This window comes from Pygocentrus nattereri, chromosome 20, assembly GCF_015220715.1.
Source record: "Pygocentrus nattereri isolate fPygNat1 chromosome 20, fPygNat1.pri, whole genome shotgun sequence".
In the NCBI taxonomy this organism is placed as follows: Eukaryota; Metazoa; Chordata; class Actinopteri; order Characiformes; family Serrasalmidae; genus Pygocentrus; species Pygocentrus nattereri.
In genome coordinates, this window is record NC_051230.1 from 17,221,348 (window position 1) to 17,241,006 (window position 19,659).

The 19,659-nt window shown below is 38.3% G+C and overlaps 1 protein-coding gene across 4 annotated transcripts in view; it reads left to right on the plus strand.

Annotated features, from left to right (window-relative positions):
• Positions 1-19,659, plus strand: part of edil3a (EGF-like repeats and discoidin I-like domains 3a) — a 254,954-nt gene that overhangs the window by 59,307 nt on the left and 175,988 nt on the right. The window contains exon 3 of one of the 4 annotated variants that reach the window (XM_017695575.2): positions 5,320-5,361. In XM_017695575.2, the coding sequence (XP_017551064.1) occupies positions 5,320-5,361 (42 nt within the window). The remainder of the gene's footprint in view (positions 1-5,319; positions 5,362-19,659) is intronic. The other 3 variants (XM_017695577.2, XM_017695576.2, XM_017695578.2) reach the window with 3 other exon arrangements.

Sequence of the window (19,659 nt, forward strand, 5' to 3'; positions counted from 1 at the left end):
CTGCTTTGCTGCATCTGGCACAGGGTGTCTTGAATCTGTGCAGGGTACAATGAAATCTCAAGACTATCAAGGAATTCTAGAGAGAAATGTGCTGCCTAGTGTCAGAAAGCTTGGTCTCAGTCGCAGGTCATGGGTCTTGCAACAGGATAATGACCCAAAACACACATCTAAAAACACCCAAGAATGGCTAAGAGGAAAACACTGGACTATTCTGAAGTGGCCTTCTATGAGCCCTGACCTAAATCCTATTGAGCATCTTTGGAAGGAGCTGAAACATGCCGTCTGGAAAAGGCACCCTTCAAACCTGAGACAACTGGAGCAGTTTGCTCATGAGGAGTGGGCCAAAATATCTGCTGAGAGGTGCAGAAGTCTCACTGACAGATACAGGAATCGTTTGATTGCAGTGATTGCCTCAAAAGGTTGTGCAACAAAATATTTAATTAATGGTACCATCATTTCTGTCCAGGCCTATTTCATGAGTTTATTTTTTTAAATAATTCTGTTGAAAAGCAATATCTGACTTTCATTTGTTCATTTTCATAGAATTTTTATGTATTATTACTTTTGTCAAATTAAAGTTATTCTTGTTACTATTGTGGGTTTTTCTTTCATTAATCGAGGGGTACCAACAATTTTGTCCACGTGTGTATGTACTCAGTGAATCCAAGTAAATAACACTAAAGTGAGCTCAAATTAACTGGACTGATCATTTTTATCAGTTACTCCAACATTCAACTTAGTATGGTTGTTTAGAACATAAAGCTAATGGGTTAAATAAGATCCACATCATTTCATTACAGGGTAACTTGCATTTACAGCTAAAAAAATTGGGCCCCATTCAACAATATCTTCATATGTATTTTCTTAAATTAGTTGTTGAGAAAGGTCCTATAAAAGAGTCTACATCATATTCATGACATGCTCTTAAACAGTGTGTAGATTCTGTACTTACATAAGAACAATCCCAAAAGAAGAAAACATTAGTCAATGTCAGAAACTGCGTAAGCGGGTTTGAAGAAGAAATTTCTTTTTACAAACAGTCAAATAAGGCCCAAGGTGATTAGATAGTTAACCATGGAGCATAAGAAGGATTCATGTATTCAGGATTCAAGGATTCAGAGGAAAAGAAAATACGAAGAGGGTGAAAAAGCAAGCAAAGCAATATGGAAATAGATGAAGCCAGGAGCTAATGGACATATGTTGAATTTTACTCAACAAAATTACATTGACCAAACACTTAAGCAGTAAATCTGATCATTCACTTAGTTTCAGTGAAATACCACAACTAACTCAGTCTCACTGACTGTATTTGTTAAATAATAAATGAGAGAAAACTGATTAAAACCAACAACAGGTTTCACATTTGACTGCAAATAATAATTAAGGGTGTATGATTGGAATCAGCTAGGATTGGAATTGGCAATATAAGACCCAAAACAGAATTGGCATTTAATTTGATTTATTCTTATTCTGGCTGATTTAAACTGTTTTTATATGACTTTATTGTCATGTAAAACAATACTGCGGAAATGTCAGAGATCAGCCTCTGTTTATTTTTCAGTCAAAATGACCATTGTAAACATATGGTATGCGTGCACCACTGTGAGTTGCCCTGCAAAATCTGAAATGATTATTTAAAAGTTCTGAGATTGGGGGGGGGGATTTTTTCAGACACACATCATATGTCTTTACGTATTGACGTCTGACTCAGTGTTTATAATAATGATGCAACATCAATATTATATTGATGAAGATATGATAGGAAATGATATTCATGTCTGTCACCAAATTTTGACTGAGTTCTCTTCAAATACTCTTTCAGCACGCTCACAAATCAGATTCAGAAGTACAACCAACGTTATGAAACTGTTTTTAATGCTTGGTACATGTAATTACATATTGCCACCACAGAGGTCTCCAAATCCTACAGTGTTATTTGTCAGTGTGAGGGTAAAACACAGATTTCACAGAGAATACACAGAAGCCTCAGTAGCATGAGTATAATTTCAAATTTGGTGTGCACACTGTTTGCTTTTGTTACTGTTTGCATTCCACTTTTCAGGAGACTTGCTTTCAGTTTTTGTAAAGACATCTGATATTTGTCCATACCTCCAAAGTTCAGTCTTAATAGTTGGTTGTATTTTCTGCTTCTCACAATCAAAGTAATCCCAAACACATTTGATTATGTTGAGGTCTGAACAGTCCATTATTCTGAGAACACGGCATACTGTCCTTGCAAATGTTCTTCTTCTGTCTTTTCCTTTACTCAGTAACAGTTTCTTGACAGCAGACTTTCAGTTGTCTACTCACAGTGGAAGGGTGGACAGACATCTGTGGATATTTTTCATTTTTCAGATCTAAAGCAAGAACTTTTTCAACTTTGAATCATCTTTTTAAAATCCATTTTGGAAACTTTTCTTTCAAATTCCCTTTCCTTATGTGACTGGATTAACACATCTCCTGAACAGATAGATACCTGTCCAGGGTGTATCCTGCCTTCTGCCCAATGACCGCTGGGATAGGCTCTAGCACCCCCCGCGACCCTGAGGGAGAAGCAGCTTAGATAATGGATGGATGGATGGATGGATGGATGGATGGATGGATGGATGGATGGATGGATGGATGGATAGCCGCCTAAATTCAAATTGAATGGTCTACTAGGAAATATTTTATATATATATTTTTAATAATATGCTTCTCTAACACCCAAAACAGAGATATCCCGACTGCTCCAACACACCATAAAACACGCACTCACTGTCAAATCTAGATCATTTCTGCACCAGTTACTAACCTTGTTTTCCACATTTCACTTCCCTGGCCCAAATCCCTGGTGTTAAGCAGGAAATCTCAGACTGCTGATAATGCAAGCCTTAGGGAAGCTTCTGGAAACCAGCAACCACAGAGACTAGAGCCAGACAAAGTTGGCCTCAAGCATGTGGACCCGTCTTTTTGTGCTTTTCTGTCATGTCATTGGTCTACAGGGAAAGATTGGGTGCAACACAAATAAAGCAGTAGTGAAAAAAGTAAATTAAAAAAAAAAAATCAGACAAAGTTAGTTGAAGTTCATAATGTGCAGAGCCTAGAACTCTGCAGAGCCTAGCACTCTATTCAGGGTGCTTCAATCACACTGGAAAAACATGGTGCTGCTTTCCCCAGCTCATATATTACTTTACTGCCTGGATGCGTCCGCATGCATCTAGAAGCTATACCCAATGTATTACGTGTAAACTAGATTTACCCTGTTAAACACAACAAACCAATGTGACAGTGACCTGATTGTGTGTGTGTTCATGTTCCTTGGCTGAAGGAATAGTGCCCAGTGAATGCTGTGTGGCATATTGGCATGCATCCCCTGCATCTGTCTAGTGATTACAGAGGGATTTGGCTGCTCCGTTAGTCCAGAGACCACTGGAGGCCTTTCAGCCACTTGCTGCCTTTGCTCTCAATATCTTTCAGTTTAGTCCACTAATTTGTGGACTTTTTGAGCATTTGAAGCTGTTTTCAATAGTGTTACCTCTGCCAATGAGCTGTGTCATATCTACATACTAAAGGGTCTTGGTCTTCATTAGTAGCCATTAACAGAAACACAGAGTTGCCAGTTTATTTGGTCCCCTTACCTTGTACCTACACTCACTGGCCATTTCATGCACACCTGTTGTAGGTGGTGTCGGTTTACTGTTACTGACTATGCACCAGCATCCCTCTATCCTATCAATAAACCACTGCTGACTAGATATTTCACCTTGTTTGTACATCTTGTATAAATAGATGCTGTTTAGATTAGATACACTGTAAGAAATGGCTTGTCAGATCAACCTAGAAATATATACTTCATGTAGTAACAAGCAGTTGAACTTCCTCAATTGCTTATTACTACAAGTTTAATAAATATTTAGTTTTCTTTCAACTTAAAAATGACACTGATTGAAAGAATTCCTTCATTCAAAGTATTTATTAAGGTTTAATTAAACCAGGTAATTTGCTTGTTACTGCATGAAGTAATTGTTTAGGTTGATCTGACAAGCCATTTCTTACAGTGTATGTTATCTAATCTAAATGCTGTCTATTTATACAAGATGTACAAACAAGGTGAAATATCTAGTCAGCAATGGTTTATTAACAGGATAGAGGGGAACAGATACACGGTCAGTAACTGTAAACCTACACCACCTACAGCAGGTGTGCATGTTAAAATGGCCAGTGAGTACGGGGACCAAGTAAACTGGCAGAGAAGTAAACTGGCAACTCTGTATATTTGTGTAATTTGATGGTCATCCTTTAGCTGTACATCAGCACTCAGTTTTTGACTACACTGCCACTGATAATGACTTATATTATACTTATAACAGTACATAATGAGAAATCGTAAACTAAAATTAGCAGGGAAATCTCACATTTAAGTTTGTAAGGGATGTCTTAACTTCTTTTCACAACATGTAATTTGACTGGGGAGTGTTCAAACCTTTGCATACAACTATAGACCATAAACTTTGCTAGGTCTGATTCTCCCAAAGGTCAATAGTTCAGTCGTCCCTCGTTGCTAAACCTATAACCCCTCATGCTTACAGATCACAGCCATCCTTTGCCAGGATCCCACAAAAGCGTAACACACAGCAAATGCTCATTATTTAACCCTTCATCCTGTCCCCATTAGTGCAAGTCCTTTAGCACAAAAACACAATGAGCAATAAAGAGAGCAAGAGCAGTAGTTGGAAACCTTCCTGCTGTAACCTGTGATTGAACTGATGGAAGGCGACGGTAATGGCGCAGGATGGGCCCCGCTTCATTCTCACCATTCTGGCTCTTGACACAGTGATTAACAATCAAACTCATGCACGCTCAGGCGGGTAATCTAAGCACAGGCGCGGAATGATGAATGCAGGCCAGACGTGGGGTGAGCATTGGGTGGATGTGGGCAGGGCAGCAGTATTTAGGCACTGCATTAACTCTTGGCAAATGAAATCATGGGATTCAAAGGAGCACAGCCTTTTATGATGGGATAGTTAAAGTCTAGGAATGAATTACCTTTTAATCGTTGGGGTGGGAGGTCTGTTTTGTTTCAATTGTTTTGTTTTCATTTTTCCCCTTCCGGGATTAGTGTGGGTAATGATGATTTCTGGAGGGAAACTGAGTAATTATTATTTGATATAAGGTAGTTTGATAAACCAGTGAGCTTGATAATATGAATGGATAATGAAATAAACGAGTGAATTTTGATTTTTGTTTTTGCCAAACATCCAGGAAAACTGTGGCATCTAACTCTTTTTCTCACTTTTCTCTTTTCCTCTCTCTCCCCTTTTTTGCCCCCTGTCACAGCAGCAGATGGTGAAGATTCAACTTCAGGTGGGATATTTCTAGGTCTGCATCCTATTCTGTTATCCTAATTTGGCACGCAGGTTGCTGTCTTTTGTTTTCTTTGTGTCATGTTATTGTCATGTGTGCTCTGCCTGCATGTTATTTTCACCTCTCTTTTCAGACTCTTCTGCTTTCTTTTTTTGGCATTTTCAAGTGTCATCATTGTATTACTCACTATCTCTCTCTGTGAAATGTTACTTTAGCGCTCATTTGGTGTTAGTTTACTCTTAATTGTAAAGATGTCATAAGTTGTAAGTTATTTTCCTTTGAGCCAAAACTTTTTTAAACATTTCTCAGCTTCTTTTCAAACTGATGATTTGACCAAAATCAAATCTACAGTATTTTTTTCCTTATTCAGGTAATATATGCTTGATGTCTGAAGTGAGTTTCTTTCTTTTTTTCATTTTTTTTTTTTTTTTACTGGAGCTACAGGACTAATGAAACAGTGCTCATGAATTAGCATTGTGCTAACTGTATATGCATATACACAGTTATACATATACAAAATAAAATGTGCCGTAACTGCCACACTTTGTTATTTTTATCTAATATGTTAAAATCAGTTGTTAAACAGTAATTATGTATTAATATATGCAGAAATGTGTTCTCTGCACAGGATAGGAACTTATTTTCACTTAGAAAATCAGCAAAATATGTCATTCGACTAGGGTCACTCAACAGTAGATACAGTATCTTCTTAATCAGCACTATATGAAATTACTTAATGACCTGATGCAGTCAAGTGTGTAATAATTTCGATATGCGGCTCGCACAATGCTTTTTGCTTACTATTCACTTCCAGTACTTGTTAGTTACATCAGCTTTGTTCCAGTGAAAAACTAAAGACACAATTTCAGACACTTCAGATGTCTTGGTTAACCAACTGAATTTGGAAAAAAGCTGGACACGACATGCACTTCTCGACTTATAAAACCTTTTTAACCCTCTATTGCACAATGTTGCCTCTGGGCAACAAACTCATTTTCCTCACTTTATAATAATGTTATACACATTTAAAGACACTAATAGTGTCTGCGATAAAGGGAAGAGTTTGAGTAACTCAATACAGCACATGTGTTTGGCCTAGCATCACTTATTGGGCACATTTTAACCGCTTTTTTAACATTCAGTATAATTTCTTTTTGTTATGAGAGTTTGCAGAAACATGTTTGTTGCTTAGAAGCCACACGCTATGACTGTGAAATGGATTTAGCCAGTCACAAGCCAGGTCACACCACTTCAGGGAACACAGCTCTATATAATTTCTTCTCTTTGTTGCACAATGTTGCCTCAAGGCAACATACCCAATAGGGCCATTGCACACATTTATTTTTGTTTGAATGTTTTCATTTTTTAAAATTTAATAAACAAGTCTGAAAAATACATCAATGATTATTTTATGCAAGAAAAGTGAATGGAATTTTTTAAAATTCTTTAACTCTCATAATGCATGCAGTAGAGGGTTACAACAGAGAGCATCATGCACTTTATAGAAATTCTAGTCTTTTTTATCATAAGCAAGTGCACACCATGAGGTAAACATATAGGAAAGAAAGAGAATCCGTCATAACTTAAATTCCAAACTCTTACTGTTATCATGTAACACAAACAAAGCTTGAACTGGACTGAGCTGGTGTGAACATGTGATCAGTTTAGAAAAAACACAAACTGGATGTGGTTAGACGTCGCACATATCATTCTGTTTTGCACATTTTGAGATGGAGACCCATTTTACTACAAACTGGCAAACTAGAAATTGTACAATGAGTGCTTTGAAGTTGTGCTATGTATTTTATAAACAATATAAAGATACACATTTGGCAAAGTTCAACAAGTGGCTTCTTCATATCTGTGGTCTACAGTTTAGACAGTTCTCTAGTACACATCCTCTACAGCGTGCACACCTCTACAAATTTTAATACACCATTATGTGCTGAATTTACCATATTTGGAGAAAAAAAAAACATAAACCTTAAAATATAGCCTGTGCAAAAGTTACATATCTGCTTAATCACTCTACAGCAGTTTAGCCCCACTCATCCTTACTGAAGTTTTAAGGAGTGCTTCAGCCCTGAGTGCATTATGAATGAGGTACCATCAGCCAATCAGAACAGAGCTTATTTATATATGGTCTTTGAGGTACAATGAAAAACAACCCTTTAAATTCTAAGGACGGTTGGAAAGTAGTCATATAAAACTGAATTATTTTAACTATTTTTAAGTGCACTATGCAAATGTCATATGTAGACTTCAGGGAGAAAAATACAAAACAGATGTAGGTTATGGATTTAAAATCAGGCTAAAAATTGTGTAATGCATGCCCAGCTTAAAGGGGAAAATCACATCAGTTTTTTTCTTTGTGTTATGGAGGGTGTTTCTAGCATTTCTATAAAAGCATAAAAAAGAAGTTATTGTCACATTTAGAGATGAAGACTTGAGTTCCTGAAGTGCTTCTGCACACACACACACACACACACACACACACACACACACACACACACATCCTGAACTTCCTCTAAAATGAGGGGTTTGCAAGTGTTTCTCCTCCTCCTCTCCTCCCCTCTGGCTCCTGAGCTGCTCCCTCATTGATCCGCTCATTGTGCCTGGTCAGCAGCACTGATCTCTCAAAGTGCAGCAGCTTTGAAGATTACTCACACTCTTCTTCCCTTCCCTTCATGCTCCAGTGTTTTATCGTCTTCCAGGCTTCTCAGTAAAGCATAGCACACTTCCTTCTCTCTCTGATGCCCACACCCACTCCACCACCCCCGGGTTAAAGAGCTGCCATGGTCACAGGGACTAGCACGTTACAATCTGTTGCACTCTCTTTTGTTTTTGGCTGTAAAACATTTTGCTTTGGTTTTGTCCTTGGCCCCCTGTCATTGCTAACAGATGTGACATGTGGGGCTGTGCTGTATTGCGAAAAAGCGAAAAGCATTTGGTCTCATGAAAAGGAACGTTTTCAAGAATTTACACTCACTCAGTGAAATTCTCAGCAACATATAAACCAGCACACAGTGCACATCTTGTCAATAACACCAATAATATCTCAAGCTAAAGCCTTTTACCACTGTTGTTACCTGTTGTTGCTCACTCTCCCTGTGCTACTCATAACTGATTGAGTGTCCTACAGTACGGCTCCAATTGGTTCCATTCAGCTCCAAGCACAATCTCCTCACAGCCTCCCCAAGGAGCTGATGATGAGGCTTGATGCACTTAGCATTAGCATACAGAGCGCAGCGGGGAAAGATCATCACGCTGGATTAGCATAAAAGCTCTCTAATGCTACAGCCCAGCTACCAGCCAATACTAAAAGCAAAATTGCTGCATTTTCCCCCCTTATATGCTACTGAAATGGTAAATGTGTTCACAGTTTAGCATGAAAGGGTTTTATAATGACTCTGAATGAGATATTGTGAATTTATGATTTGAAAATGGCTAGCTTCTTTTGTGTATATCATTGGCCTAAAAGAGAAGAGTGAAAGCAGTCTTTCTAGGAAATCAGTCTTCTTGTTGAGATAAGTGAATTTCTTTGATATTGCAGTCGGTCTAATATACTGGAATGCTCCTTGTAAATCACATATAAGGCTCACATATGCCTCCCCTTTCAAGAATGCTGCCGAGAGTGAACTGAACACTTGTGGCTCAAGTCAACACTTGTGGCTTCTCATGAGAAGTTCCTTTATGATTTCTCTGCTACAGCTCAAGGTAGCTGCTTTTCTGTTTTCATCATAAGTCACTGCTTTTCCACATAAATGAAGGAAATTGTAAGTCCTTAACATGCGCAAAATGTTGTGGTCAAACACTGGAACGTTATTTTATACTGTACACTCAGCTATCACAGAAACCCTGATTACATCAAAAAAGAAGGGTGGAATTACCTCTACAATAATGCTAGGTTCTGCCAGTGAACTTATGAGGTTTAAGTACTGTGTTAGCTTTGAGCTAACAGCAATTCTGATAAACATGGCCATCAGCCATACTAGATCTTCAGGTTTTATTTGAAGATTGTACCATATATGGTAACACATGTTGACTATGTCTCACAATGACTCATGACACCTGCTGCTGTTTTCAATTTTTAATAACTGACTGAAAGGCACTGCTCAGGCTACTGCTCACAGTCAGTTGTGAACCTAGGAGCTCCAGAAGGCCTAAACTAATTCTTATTTCTCAACCATTGTAAATCAAATGTGATTGGTTCATTCCACTGTCAGTTCTTAATTATATTAGTGATTGACGTGAAATGTTAGGCTTCTAGTTCATTTCCTGAAGTCCTAACCAAAGGGAGAGCTCACTTGAAGGTTTCTAAATACCATTGAGAAAAAATGTCCTCGATTTTATCATTTTAAAGAATTTGTTTCTAATCAAATCTTAGCCATAAAATAAGAGCATTACTACAATAACTGCAATGTTTGAGCACAATAAGAATGATGATTGTATTAGTTAAAAATAAATTACATATCACATAAATCACTTTGAGTTTTGAGCACAGATCATGTGTGAGCAATTCACCCAAAATGTAGTGAGTTAACCCCCTCCAGTTGAGGTTAATTACAACAACCTTGAGGGACTAGGTGTAAAAAAAAAAAAACAATTCAGTACAGTTACATGCTCTTTTACACAATCTGAGTGCACGAAAGAAAGCCTTTTTTCTCTGGTTCCGGTTTGAGTGTATACTGTGCACATTTGGCTGCGGCTAATCGCCAGTGTTTTGTTTTTGCTTTGTTTTGAGTGAGTGTGTTTCTACCCCCTTGATTTGTTGCTGTTGCCAGTTTGTTCTGTGGTAAGTTGCAACATTTCTGCTTTTGCTTCTCACAGTCTTAGCTGGGTGGTGTAGTGGTTTTTGGTTAGCTAACATGCGTGGTCTGAGCTCTGACATTTTCAATATCTCTTCTGTCATGTCCACGGCCGGTGTCCAGAGGTTTTGGTTTTGGCCTAGATTCATGCTGTGCATTTTTGTTTTTTATGCTCTGGCAATGTTTAAATACTCACGGACTGAATTTAAATACCTCGACTGCCACGCACGATTGGATTCTGCATCATAAAATCTGTGCCGGATTCTTGGAATTGCGCGACATCCACGTTACGTCCACCATTCAAAAAGAGGGCCCTCGTTTAGTTATGGTTGTGATGGCTCTGATGCGCGGTTCCCGACTATATGGACATATAATCGTGCTTTTCAGCATCACACTAAAGCCATCCGTGGAGTAAATCATGGCCATCTTCGTCCACTTTCAAAACTGGTTGAAACTTCCCTTCCAAGCTGTCGCTGCTTTTACCTCGCCCAACTTAATGCACAATCCATAACCAATAAAGCCTTGTTAATCAATGACCTCATCACCCAGAAAAAAAGTGGACATGTTTTTTCTTTCAGAAACTTGGCAACAACCTGGTGACTACTTACATTTAAACATGCTGTCACCCCCAGGCTACAGTTATCTCTCAAAACCCTGACTGAAATAGAGAGGAGCTGGTCTGGCTGTGGTTCATCAGTCTCCTCCCCACCTCTGCTGTTCCTGTTAGTTTATCACCCTCCCAAACCTGCTGCAAACTTCTTGTCTGAACTTAATGTACTCCTCACAATCACCTCATCTCTTTGCTCTGCCATAATTGTGCTTGGTGACTTCAATATCCAAGTTGATACTAAATGTTCTTTCACATCTGAGTTCATTTCAGCTTTAGAGTGTTTTAACTTGATGCAGCATGTTGATTTTCCAACTCACACTCATGGTCATACTCTTGATTTACTCTGCTCTACTGGTTTCAATGATATCTCTGTCTCTGGTTCAGTTTCTGGTATTTCTGACCATAAGCTCATTGAATGTAGTTTTCATATTTCTACTCCTCCCCGCTGCGGAAAAAAATCCCTGTTGTCTATCGTGATATTTTGCCCCTTTTAAGAATAGACTTCTCCCTGCCACCCGTTCCTGTCCTTGGTTCATGCCTGAACTAAGGGTACTGAAGGCCATTGTTCGGCGTCTTGAGCGCCTTTAGAAAAAAAATGGCCTTACTGTCCACTCTCTACTTTACAGTCAACACACCCACAAATATAGGGATGCCCTTAATACTATCCACTCCATCCACTACTTCTCCATCATAAATAATGCTAAGTCTGGGCCAAAAACTCTCTTTCGAACTGTTAACAAACTCCTCCATTCTCCAGCAATGTCAGGCTTTTTATACATTCCTTTGAAAAGAAAATTAATCAGATCTATAGCCTCTTTCCTTCTACTTCTCAGTCATTCGCCTTTACTGATTTTCCTACTTTGATGACAAAGCTAACTTATTTCACACCTGTTGACTCCTTTTATGTCTCTGAACTCATCACTAAGTCTAATGCTTCCTCTCATCAGCTTGACCCTGCCCCCACCCCTCTACTCAAGGCCTGTTCATCTGTAATCAACACCCCAATTGCTAAAGTGATAAATTCATGTCTCTCTTCTGGTTCTGTTCCTACTGCCCTTAAAACTGCTGCAGTTACTCTGATACTTAAGAAACATGAATTGGACCCAACTTCTCTTTCTAATTACAGACCAATCTCACACCTTCCATTTTTAGTTAAAGTAATGGAAAGAGTGGTTGCTTCCCAACTCCAGACATTTCTGAGTGATAATGCCCTCTATGAACCATTTCAGTCTGGTTTCTGCACTCACCACAGCACTGAGACAGCTCTTCTGTGAGTAGTTAATGATCTTCTCCAGTCTGCTGATAGTGGTTCTCTCAATATTCTCCTTCTCCTCGACTTAAGTGCAGCTTTGATACTGTTAATCATGATGTTCTCATTTCTCATCTTTTCTTTGCTGGTATGACTGACACAGCCTTACAGTGGTTCAGGTTGTATCTTACAGACAGACAGCAGTTTATCACACTAGCTCCACAGAAGTCCTCCACCTCTCCTGTTACATGTGATGTCCTGCAGGGCTCAGTTCTTGGATCCCTACTTTTCTTAATTTACATTTCACCCCTTGGCCAGATCATTCGTAGCCATGGCCTAAACTTTCATTGTTATGCTAATGATATTCAGTTATATCTCATTATACGCACACCCTCAGATTGCCCTCCCAGTACACTAATTGATTGTATTTCTGATTTAAAGCTCTGGATGCACAATAACTTTCTCATGCTAAACATTGGCCCTAAACATTTACTATCAAAGTCATCCAATTTTTCAGTTAGTATTGATGGCCTGCTCGTTAAGCCTGCACCTGTCATTAGAAATCTTCACTTTTATACTTATCTTCACTTTAGAAACTCATCACTTAATTTTGATCTGCATATCAAGTTCCTCACTAAAACTACATTCTTTCATTTATGCAATATTGCTCGTCTTCGACCGTTCCTGACTGATAAAGATGCAAAAACTTTGGTTCATGCCTTCATTATGTCCCGTATTGACTACTGTAACTCCCTCTTTGTTGGTCTCCCTGTAAAATCTATACAAAAGCTACAGTACATTCAGAATTCTGCGGCTAGAGTTCACACCCATACTAAGCGGTCAGATCACATCACCCCCATTCTCTCTCAGCTACACTGGCTGCCAGTCCCGTCCCGTATAAAGTTCAAAATTTTACTACTCACTTTCAAAGCCTTGCATAACCATGCTCCCCCCTACCTCAGAGAACTGCTGACCTCTTACACTCCCACAGGTCCTTCAGTGCCATAGCCCCCAAACTCTGGAATTCTCTTCCTAAATCCTTCTGGGACATGCTCTTCTATTTAATGCGCATCTTCCTCCCCCCACTGCATAGTTTTGTTTTTTTTTTTGCTCATGCTATGTGAAGTGATCTTGGGTTTGTGAAAGGTGCTATATAAATGTAATATTATTATTATTATTATTATTATTATTATTATTATTATTATTATTATTATTATTATTTATTAAATAGTATTCATGAAAAGACTCAAACACTGGCAAATGTGTTTATGATCTCAAAGTAGAACAGCAAATTTCAGCGTGAAAATGTTTTATTACATAATCCATCTATAATATTGGTGGGCAGAGTCTGTTTTTTTAGAAGTTTCTATCAGCAAAATACATAAGGCAGGCAGAGTAGCAGGGAATACATGACAGCAAACAAAAGGAAAGTAAAACACAATGCTACAAAAATAATGCAAACTAACCTATGAATGTAACAGAGCACAAAGAAAATAAACAGCAGACTGACTAAAAAACAGAAAATGGAACAAAACAGCTGACTAACAGCAGTGCAACAGGATAAGACCAACAACAATAGACAGCAGGGAACCAAAGCCAACAAATCAGTCTAAACACGGGGGTATAAACACTGACAAGACTGCTAGGGATCATAATAACAGGGTTACAGACTACGCATGGTTGACATAGATTGCTATTGGATATTGTGGCATTTGATTGAATTAATATGAGGGAAATTAACTTCATTCTTTGTTTACATTTGGAAGCATAGTTGTAACTATGTAACTAACCATTTACAACATGAATTAAAACTCCCAACATTTGGAGGCTGTACCTTAACATGGTTATCTCTCACTGTGTGTTTTATACATGCCTCAAAATGGTGCTATATAGCCACCAAGAGGGTGATTATACTTATATAGTGTAAATTCTATAACATGCACAAACAACTCAGTAAATTTCAAAAATGCTTATGATATAATTTTCATGTTACAAAACAGAGCAGACTTCAGGGTGAATCTATCAGATAACTCATAATTTGCAGATGATGTGGAATAAGAGAAAATGGCCAAAAAAGCACGTTCCACTTGAACCTGTTTCACTACTAAAAAAATCTGTTTTGTTTTTTTCAGTTGGAGACTGTAGCCCATCTGTTGATGCACAGTTTGTGTTAGGTTTGGCTGGATACTATTTGGATAGTAGACCACTCTCAACCTAGCAGTAATACTGCCAAGTTTCTTTCCAGTACTGTTTTATTTATTTTCATTTCATTGACCTTCATTAAATAAACAAATAATGATAATAATTTTAACCCACCAACAATGCTCTACCTTGTATACTTATACCAGCACCAAACCTGTCTGAATCATTGTTCTGAGAATGAGCTATCACCCAAATAATACCTGGTCAACAATGGTGTGTATGATTATCAGTAATTGGCCAATAATGAATGTGCTAGACAAACTATGCATGAAAAATATGGGCCACCAAGTAAGTACCACCAAACTTCTACAGCGAGCATGTGGAAATATATGTCCTAAGTAAGAATAATGGTAATGTGAGCCATATATAGTTGTATTTGTACCTCTGTGACCATGAGCTCAGTACTTATGACTGACCAGCTGCTCTGTATGGTCATAGTACAAGAGATGACCTTAGAAACGCAGAATGGTATACTTCTGATTGGTTCCAGCACTAAGTCCACTATAATCTGCTTTTGTTTTGGATTATTCTTTGCATGGTCAATGTCAAACTCAAAGCTCAGGACAATGACCCCAATTGAATTTCTGACCAGAGCCATTTTCCTTTCATTTCAGTTTTAGATTTCCACCTGCTTTCTCTTGTGGTTTCATGCCCAAGAGTGAGTCAAAAGTTTAGCATAAAATAAACAACTCACTCAATATGACCTGTTCTGAATTCGAAATTAGAGAATCAAAAGCATTCGGCGCAAAAAAAAAGCTGGTGACTGAGCTGAGAACGTTGGGAAAAAAGCACAGACATCAAACTGAATGTCAGGGCAGCTCCCGCTTTGTAAGTTGCCATGCCTTGCCAGATTTAGTCTTTAAAGAGAGCTTTTCTCATTTTATTAGGCATGCTATAATTCAGAGTATTTGATCTGATGATACAGGAGCTGCTGTTTTATGTTTAGTACATTCTCTTTACAATGCTATGATTATATATATATATATATATAAGATAATATGGCTGTACCTCAATCTCGTTATCTTAATATAGTACAATGGCTTTGCTGAGGTCAAAAAGACTTGCAGTGGATTTGTTTTCTCCACAACTAATGATTTTCATTGTTTTTATGTACAGTAAAAAAAAAACAATGGCATTTGTCAATGAAATATTAAACGTTTACAGAACTCTGTGTCATCATTTTATAGTTCACCATTAGCCATGGGTCTGGGTCATTTTTGTCTATGGGCGAAAACTCATCACATCTATTGCATGCAGTGGCTATCCAGTGAGTTTCAACACATGTTTTCACTTTAATATCACTGTATCCTTTTAATTATGATGTAAGACGTCAAAGTTCATATAATGTTACATATACAGTATTCAGTATACAAGCTAACCCTGCACATTTTATTCACTTCATAAGGCTGGCAACCACACCAGAGTACCTCTTACTAAAAAGCATGCTCTGTCTAGAGTTCTAGTCAAGTGACTTTGACTGTAGTTGCAGAATATATTTATGGGGAACCTAGCCACTTCCTGTTTCTTTTATTATACCAAAAAAGTCGTCAGTGAATGGGGGTGAATGGAATTAAATGGCTAAAATGTTTCTGTGGGGATTTACTTCAATTTTGGAAAGTGGAAGGAAGTATTCAATTTATAAAATCAAAGACAACTTACCAGTATCTTTCCTTTTTTTTTTTTTTTTTTTTTAATAGCCAAAAAAATTTTCGGTAAGTAGGATTATAGACACTGAGTCTTGATTGGCTGAGTAAAGTAGTTTGTGCTCACTGATGTCATGAACAGATATAAGACATTGTTAGAAAGTCTTATAATTGACCTATAAAAATCTGACTCCAGTGCTCAAATATTTCATGCTAAAAGCTTGAAGGGAGCTCATTTTTGACTCTCTTGAGAGCGCCTTCTAGCACTGACAAGTCCATTACTGAGTGCCAATTCTTCTCAACACAAACATTTTAGTAGTAAGCTAGTATTTCTGTAGCTAGTGTTATATATGCAGCAGTGTAATAGTTTAGATGTACTATCATGTATCTTAGTGACATCAATTAAATGTATAGGAGTGCTAACTAACTTGTAGGATACACTCAGCAATATTTCCATTTTGGCTACTTAAAAACTTTGTAATGCAGAGCAGTTGGGGATGAATATGTATTGGCTTTGGAACATTAAACTTTGTTCATCAAAGGATGCAATAGAGAGATTTTTGAAAATGCCATTCATTTTCCTCATATAGAAAAAACAAACCAGCTTATAGTTAATTTGGCACCTCTGAGGTCTACTGATGTCAGCATTTGCATTCCAGACGTGCTAGCACAAAGAAAAGAAATAATACTTATCATCAGCTTCACTGGTATTGTGGTATGTTAATATTAGAAAGGTTGCTAGAGGTGAACATCCCTATGCCAAGAACATTGTTGCCCTCTGACTCTGAAATTCTTCTAAATTGCAGAATAAACATACTTTTATGGCAGCCAACAGATTAAAAAGGCAAAGGGATGGGTTGAGTCAGAGGTCAATTATAATTATAAGTTGATATGGGTTCAGTATTTTCATGGATATTTTATTACTGTCGTGCTCCGCTGCCAGAATAAATGGTGCTCAGGCCTGACTGGATTCATGTGGGAGAAAACTTGGGTTTGTTTAAAAAAATTGTTATGGTAATGACTATACACCTCACTTCCCACTGTTTTTTCCACTTCTTATCTGTCTGCATGTGCATGTTTGCTGCTGTAAAATTGACCTGAGAAAAAAATGTTTTTACAGCTTCCTTACCAGCAGCAATTTGTTCGCTGCCAACTTTTGCCCTGACAGTGTGGCATACTTGAATGGGAAGCAATTTTCATCCTTTTGTACCAGCATGTGATTTTGTATGTGTGTTTGTTATTCATCATAACTTTGGCCCAGATTTCTATATTGGCATCAATATGCATTTTAAAGCAACAGCCTGGAAATCGCTAGCTTTTAAGTATGCTGTAATTTGCTGAACTTTGACCGTCCAGTGCAATCCGGACACTTCATTAGCGGAATGAAAGCTGACACGTTCTGCGATCATCAGATGCTGAAAGATAAGCACTTATATCCAACATGTAGCTCGTATTGCTTTTTGCCTCATCAGATCCAAAAGGGGAGTTTTTCCTTTTAATTACTGTACTGCTCTTTTTCCCTCTTCACCATGCTTTGTTTAATAATGGATTTGAGATGTACGTATAATAAGCCTTTGGAGAGCCTTCCTTTGAGCCTACTGGGTCCTTATTAGTTGCAATGGAGGGTAGAATGCATTAATAATACACTTTTCATACTCTATGGGACTTTGAACGATGGACCAGGCAACTGGAAAGGACATTAGTATGCCACTGCCTAACAGCAATCGGGGCCAAGTTCATAGCCCCATAGCAGAACCTCCCTCTTGGATGGTGACTTGCTAAAAGCACCCCTTCTGTGCCCTGTGCTAGCATTTTTTGTACTTAGCCACGCATAATTTTGTACCATCCACTTAGCAGTGCACTCCAGGTGTGCTTTTGACTGTAGCTGCAGCATGGGAGAGGAACAGGTGCTGCCCTTATGGCAAAAGCTTCTCGGCTGTGGTTAATCACTAGCTTTGTGCTCGAGGCTGTTGTGATGTTTTTATGGGAACTGTGTTAAAATGTTAGCATTTTTTAGTGGTGAAAGGTGCTGGAATCAAATTAACACAGGGGCTCATAGTGATTCCCATTGTTGTTAAAAACTCTAGCTAAATGACTTGTGAGGAAATGTTTGAGCCTCCATTGTAACCAGGGATGGGTAGTGTTTCTCATATATGTACAGTGCTGTGCAGAAGTCAGAGACCACCCATCCATTCAGACATTATGCACAAGTTTTGTTTATTTTTCAAGTGATATTTCTGAGGAGATAAAAGATATGGGGTTAATCCACTTGGATAAAGAAGGGAAAATCAAAGGAATGCAAGTGTTTCCAAAACTGCAGTTCAAAAAATGATTAAAAGATATAAAGTAATATAAAGAGTAAATGGGACTCCCCTGTTCATATAAACAGGACACAAGGCCCAGTAGAGCACCAAAATAATCAGATAAAACAATTGTAAAGAGTTACTGATTGTAAACAATTTTAGAGAGAGAGGAAAAAAATCAAGCTCTACTTTTGCTTCAGAATAAGAAAAATCCCCAGGTACTTCTGTCTAACCTTCTACTGTGAGAAGACAACTCAACATGAGACTGAAAGGATGTGTAACTGTCAAGAAGCTGTTACTGAGAAAAGGAAACAGACAAAAAGAAGAAAATTTTCAAATCAACCAAAGAAGCTACTGATATTCTCGGAACAATGGACTGACCACCCTACCTCAACATCACTGAATGTGATTGTTTGGATTGTGGGAAGCCTGTAATGAAACCAACCAAACTTAAGAGTTGTGGAAAAATATCTCCGCAGATTTCTTTCAAAAAATGGAAACAATGGATGCTGCAATAAAGGCAGTTTTCTCCCCAACTTAATCATCTCCAATTCCACCAACTATTTAGGACTCCCCCAATCACACGATCCTACCATTACTAGGAGGGCAAAGGCTAGCACTGGCTTCCTCTGAGACCTGTGAAGCACCACCGCATCTTTTCGGACTGCTGCTCACGCAACGTCATTGGACAGCTGAACACGCTCAGAGGAAAGTGCCAACCACCAGTTCTGTTACGTCAGCTAACAGATGCTGACTAGCGTCATGCTGAGTGATTGGGGAGAAGGGGGGCCATCCTACCCACCCAGAGTGAGCGAGGCCAATTGTGCTCTCTTGGACTCCCGGCTACCGATGGCTGTAGCCTCACCAGGGATCAAACTCGCAATCTCCTGATGATAGAACCAACGCTTAGACGGTTGTGCCCCAGGACTGCTTCTCTGAAACTGATGTAAGACAAAATAAATGAAGAGGGCTCCCTGATTTTTACGTAGTACTGCAAATAAAAAATTACTGTTTTTGTAATTATATTTGTTATGACTACAAAAGTTAGGTGTTTGTCAGCAATAATGATTATGGAAAACATGGCATGCCCTTTTTTTTCAAACAACAGCATTTTATAATTCTCTATGATGTTTATATGACACATGCAGTCATTTCAATTGATTGCTTTATAGTATTGGAAGCGTAGGGGGCGATACGGCTTCTGCTGCTCTATTACACTACAAAAGCAGACATTGCTTGTTCAGAGAAAACCTCGAGTGTTGTCACAATCAAACAGCTGAAGCCTTAGTGATTCGACTAGTTGATTCATCGAATAGTAGTCCATTGACTGATTATAGAAATGCTGGTTAGTTGTAGCCCCAGTATGGTTATGGAAAGAATCTGTAAATAACTTTTGTCTAAACATTCTTTTCACTAATTTTCCAGACATCAATCACTAGTCCAGTGCATCTCAAAACTGGTACTAGTGCCTTAGTTAGTTAGTGTCACAACTCCACTA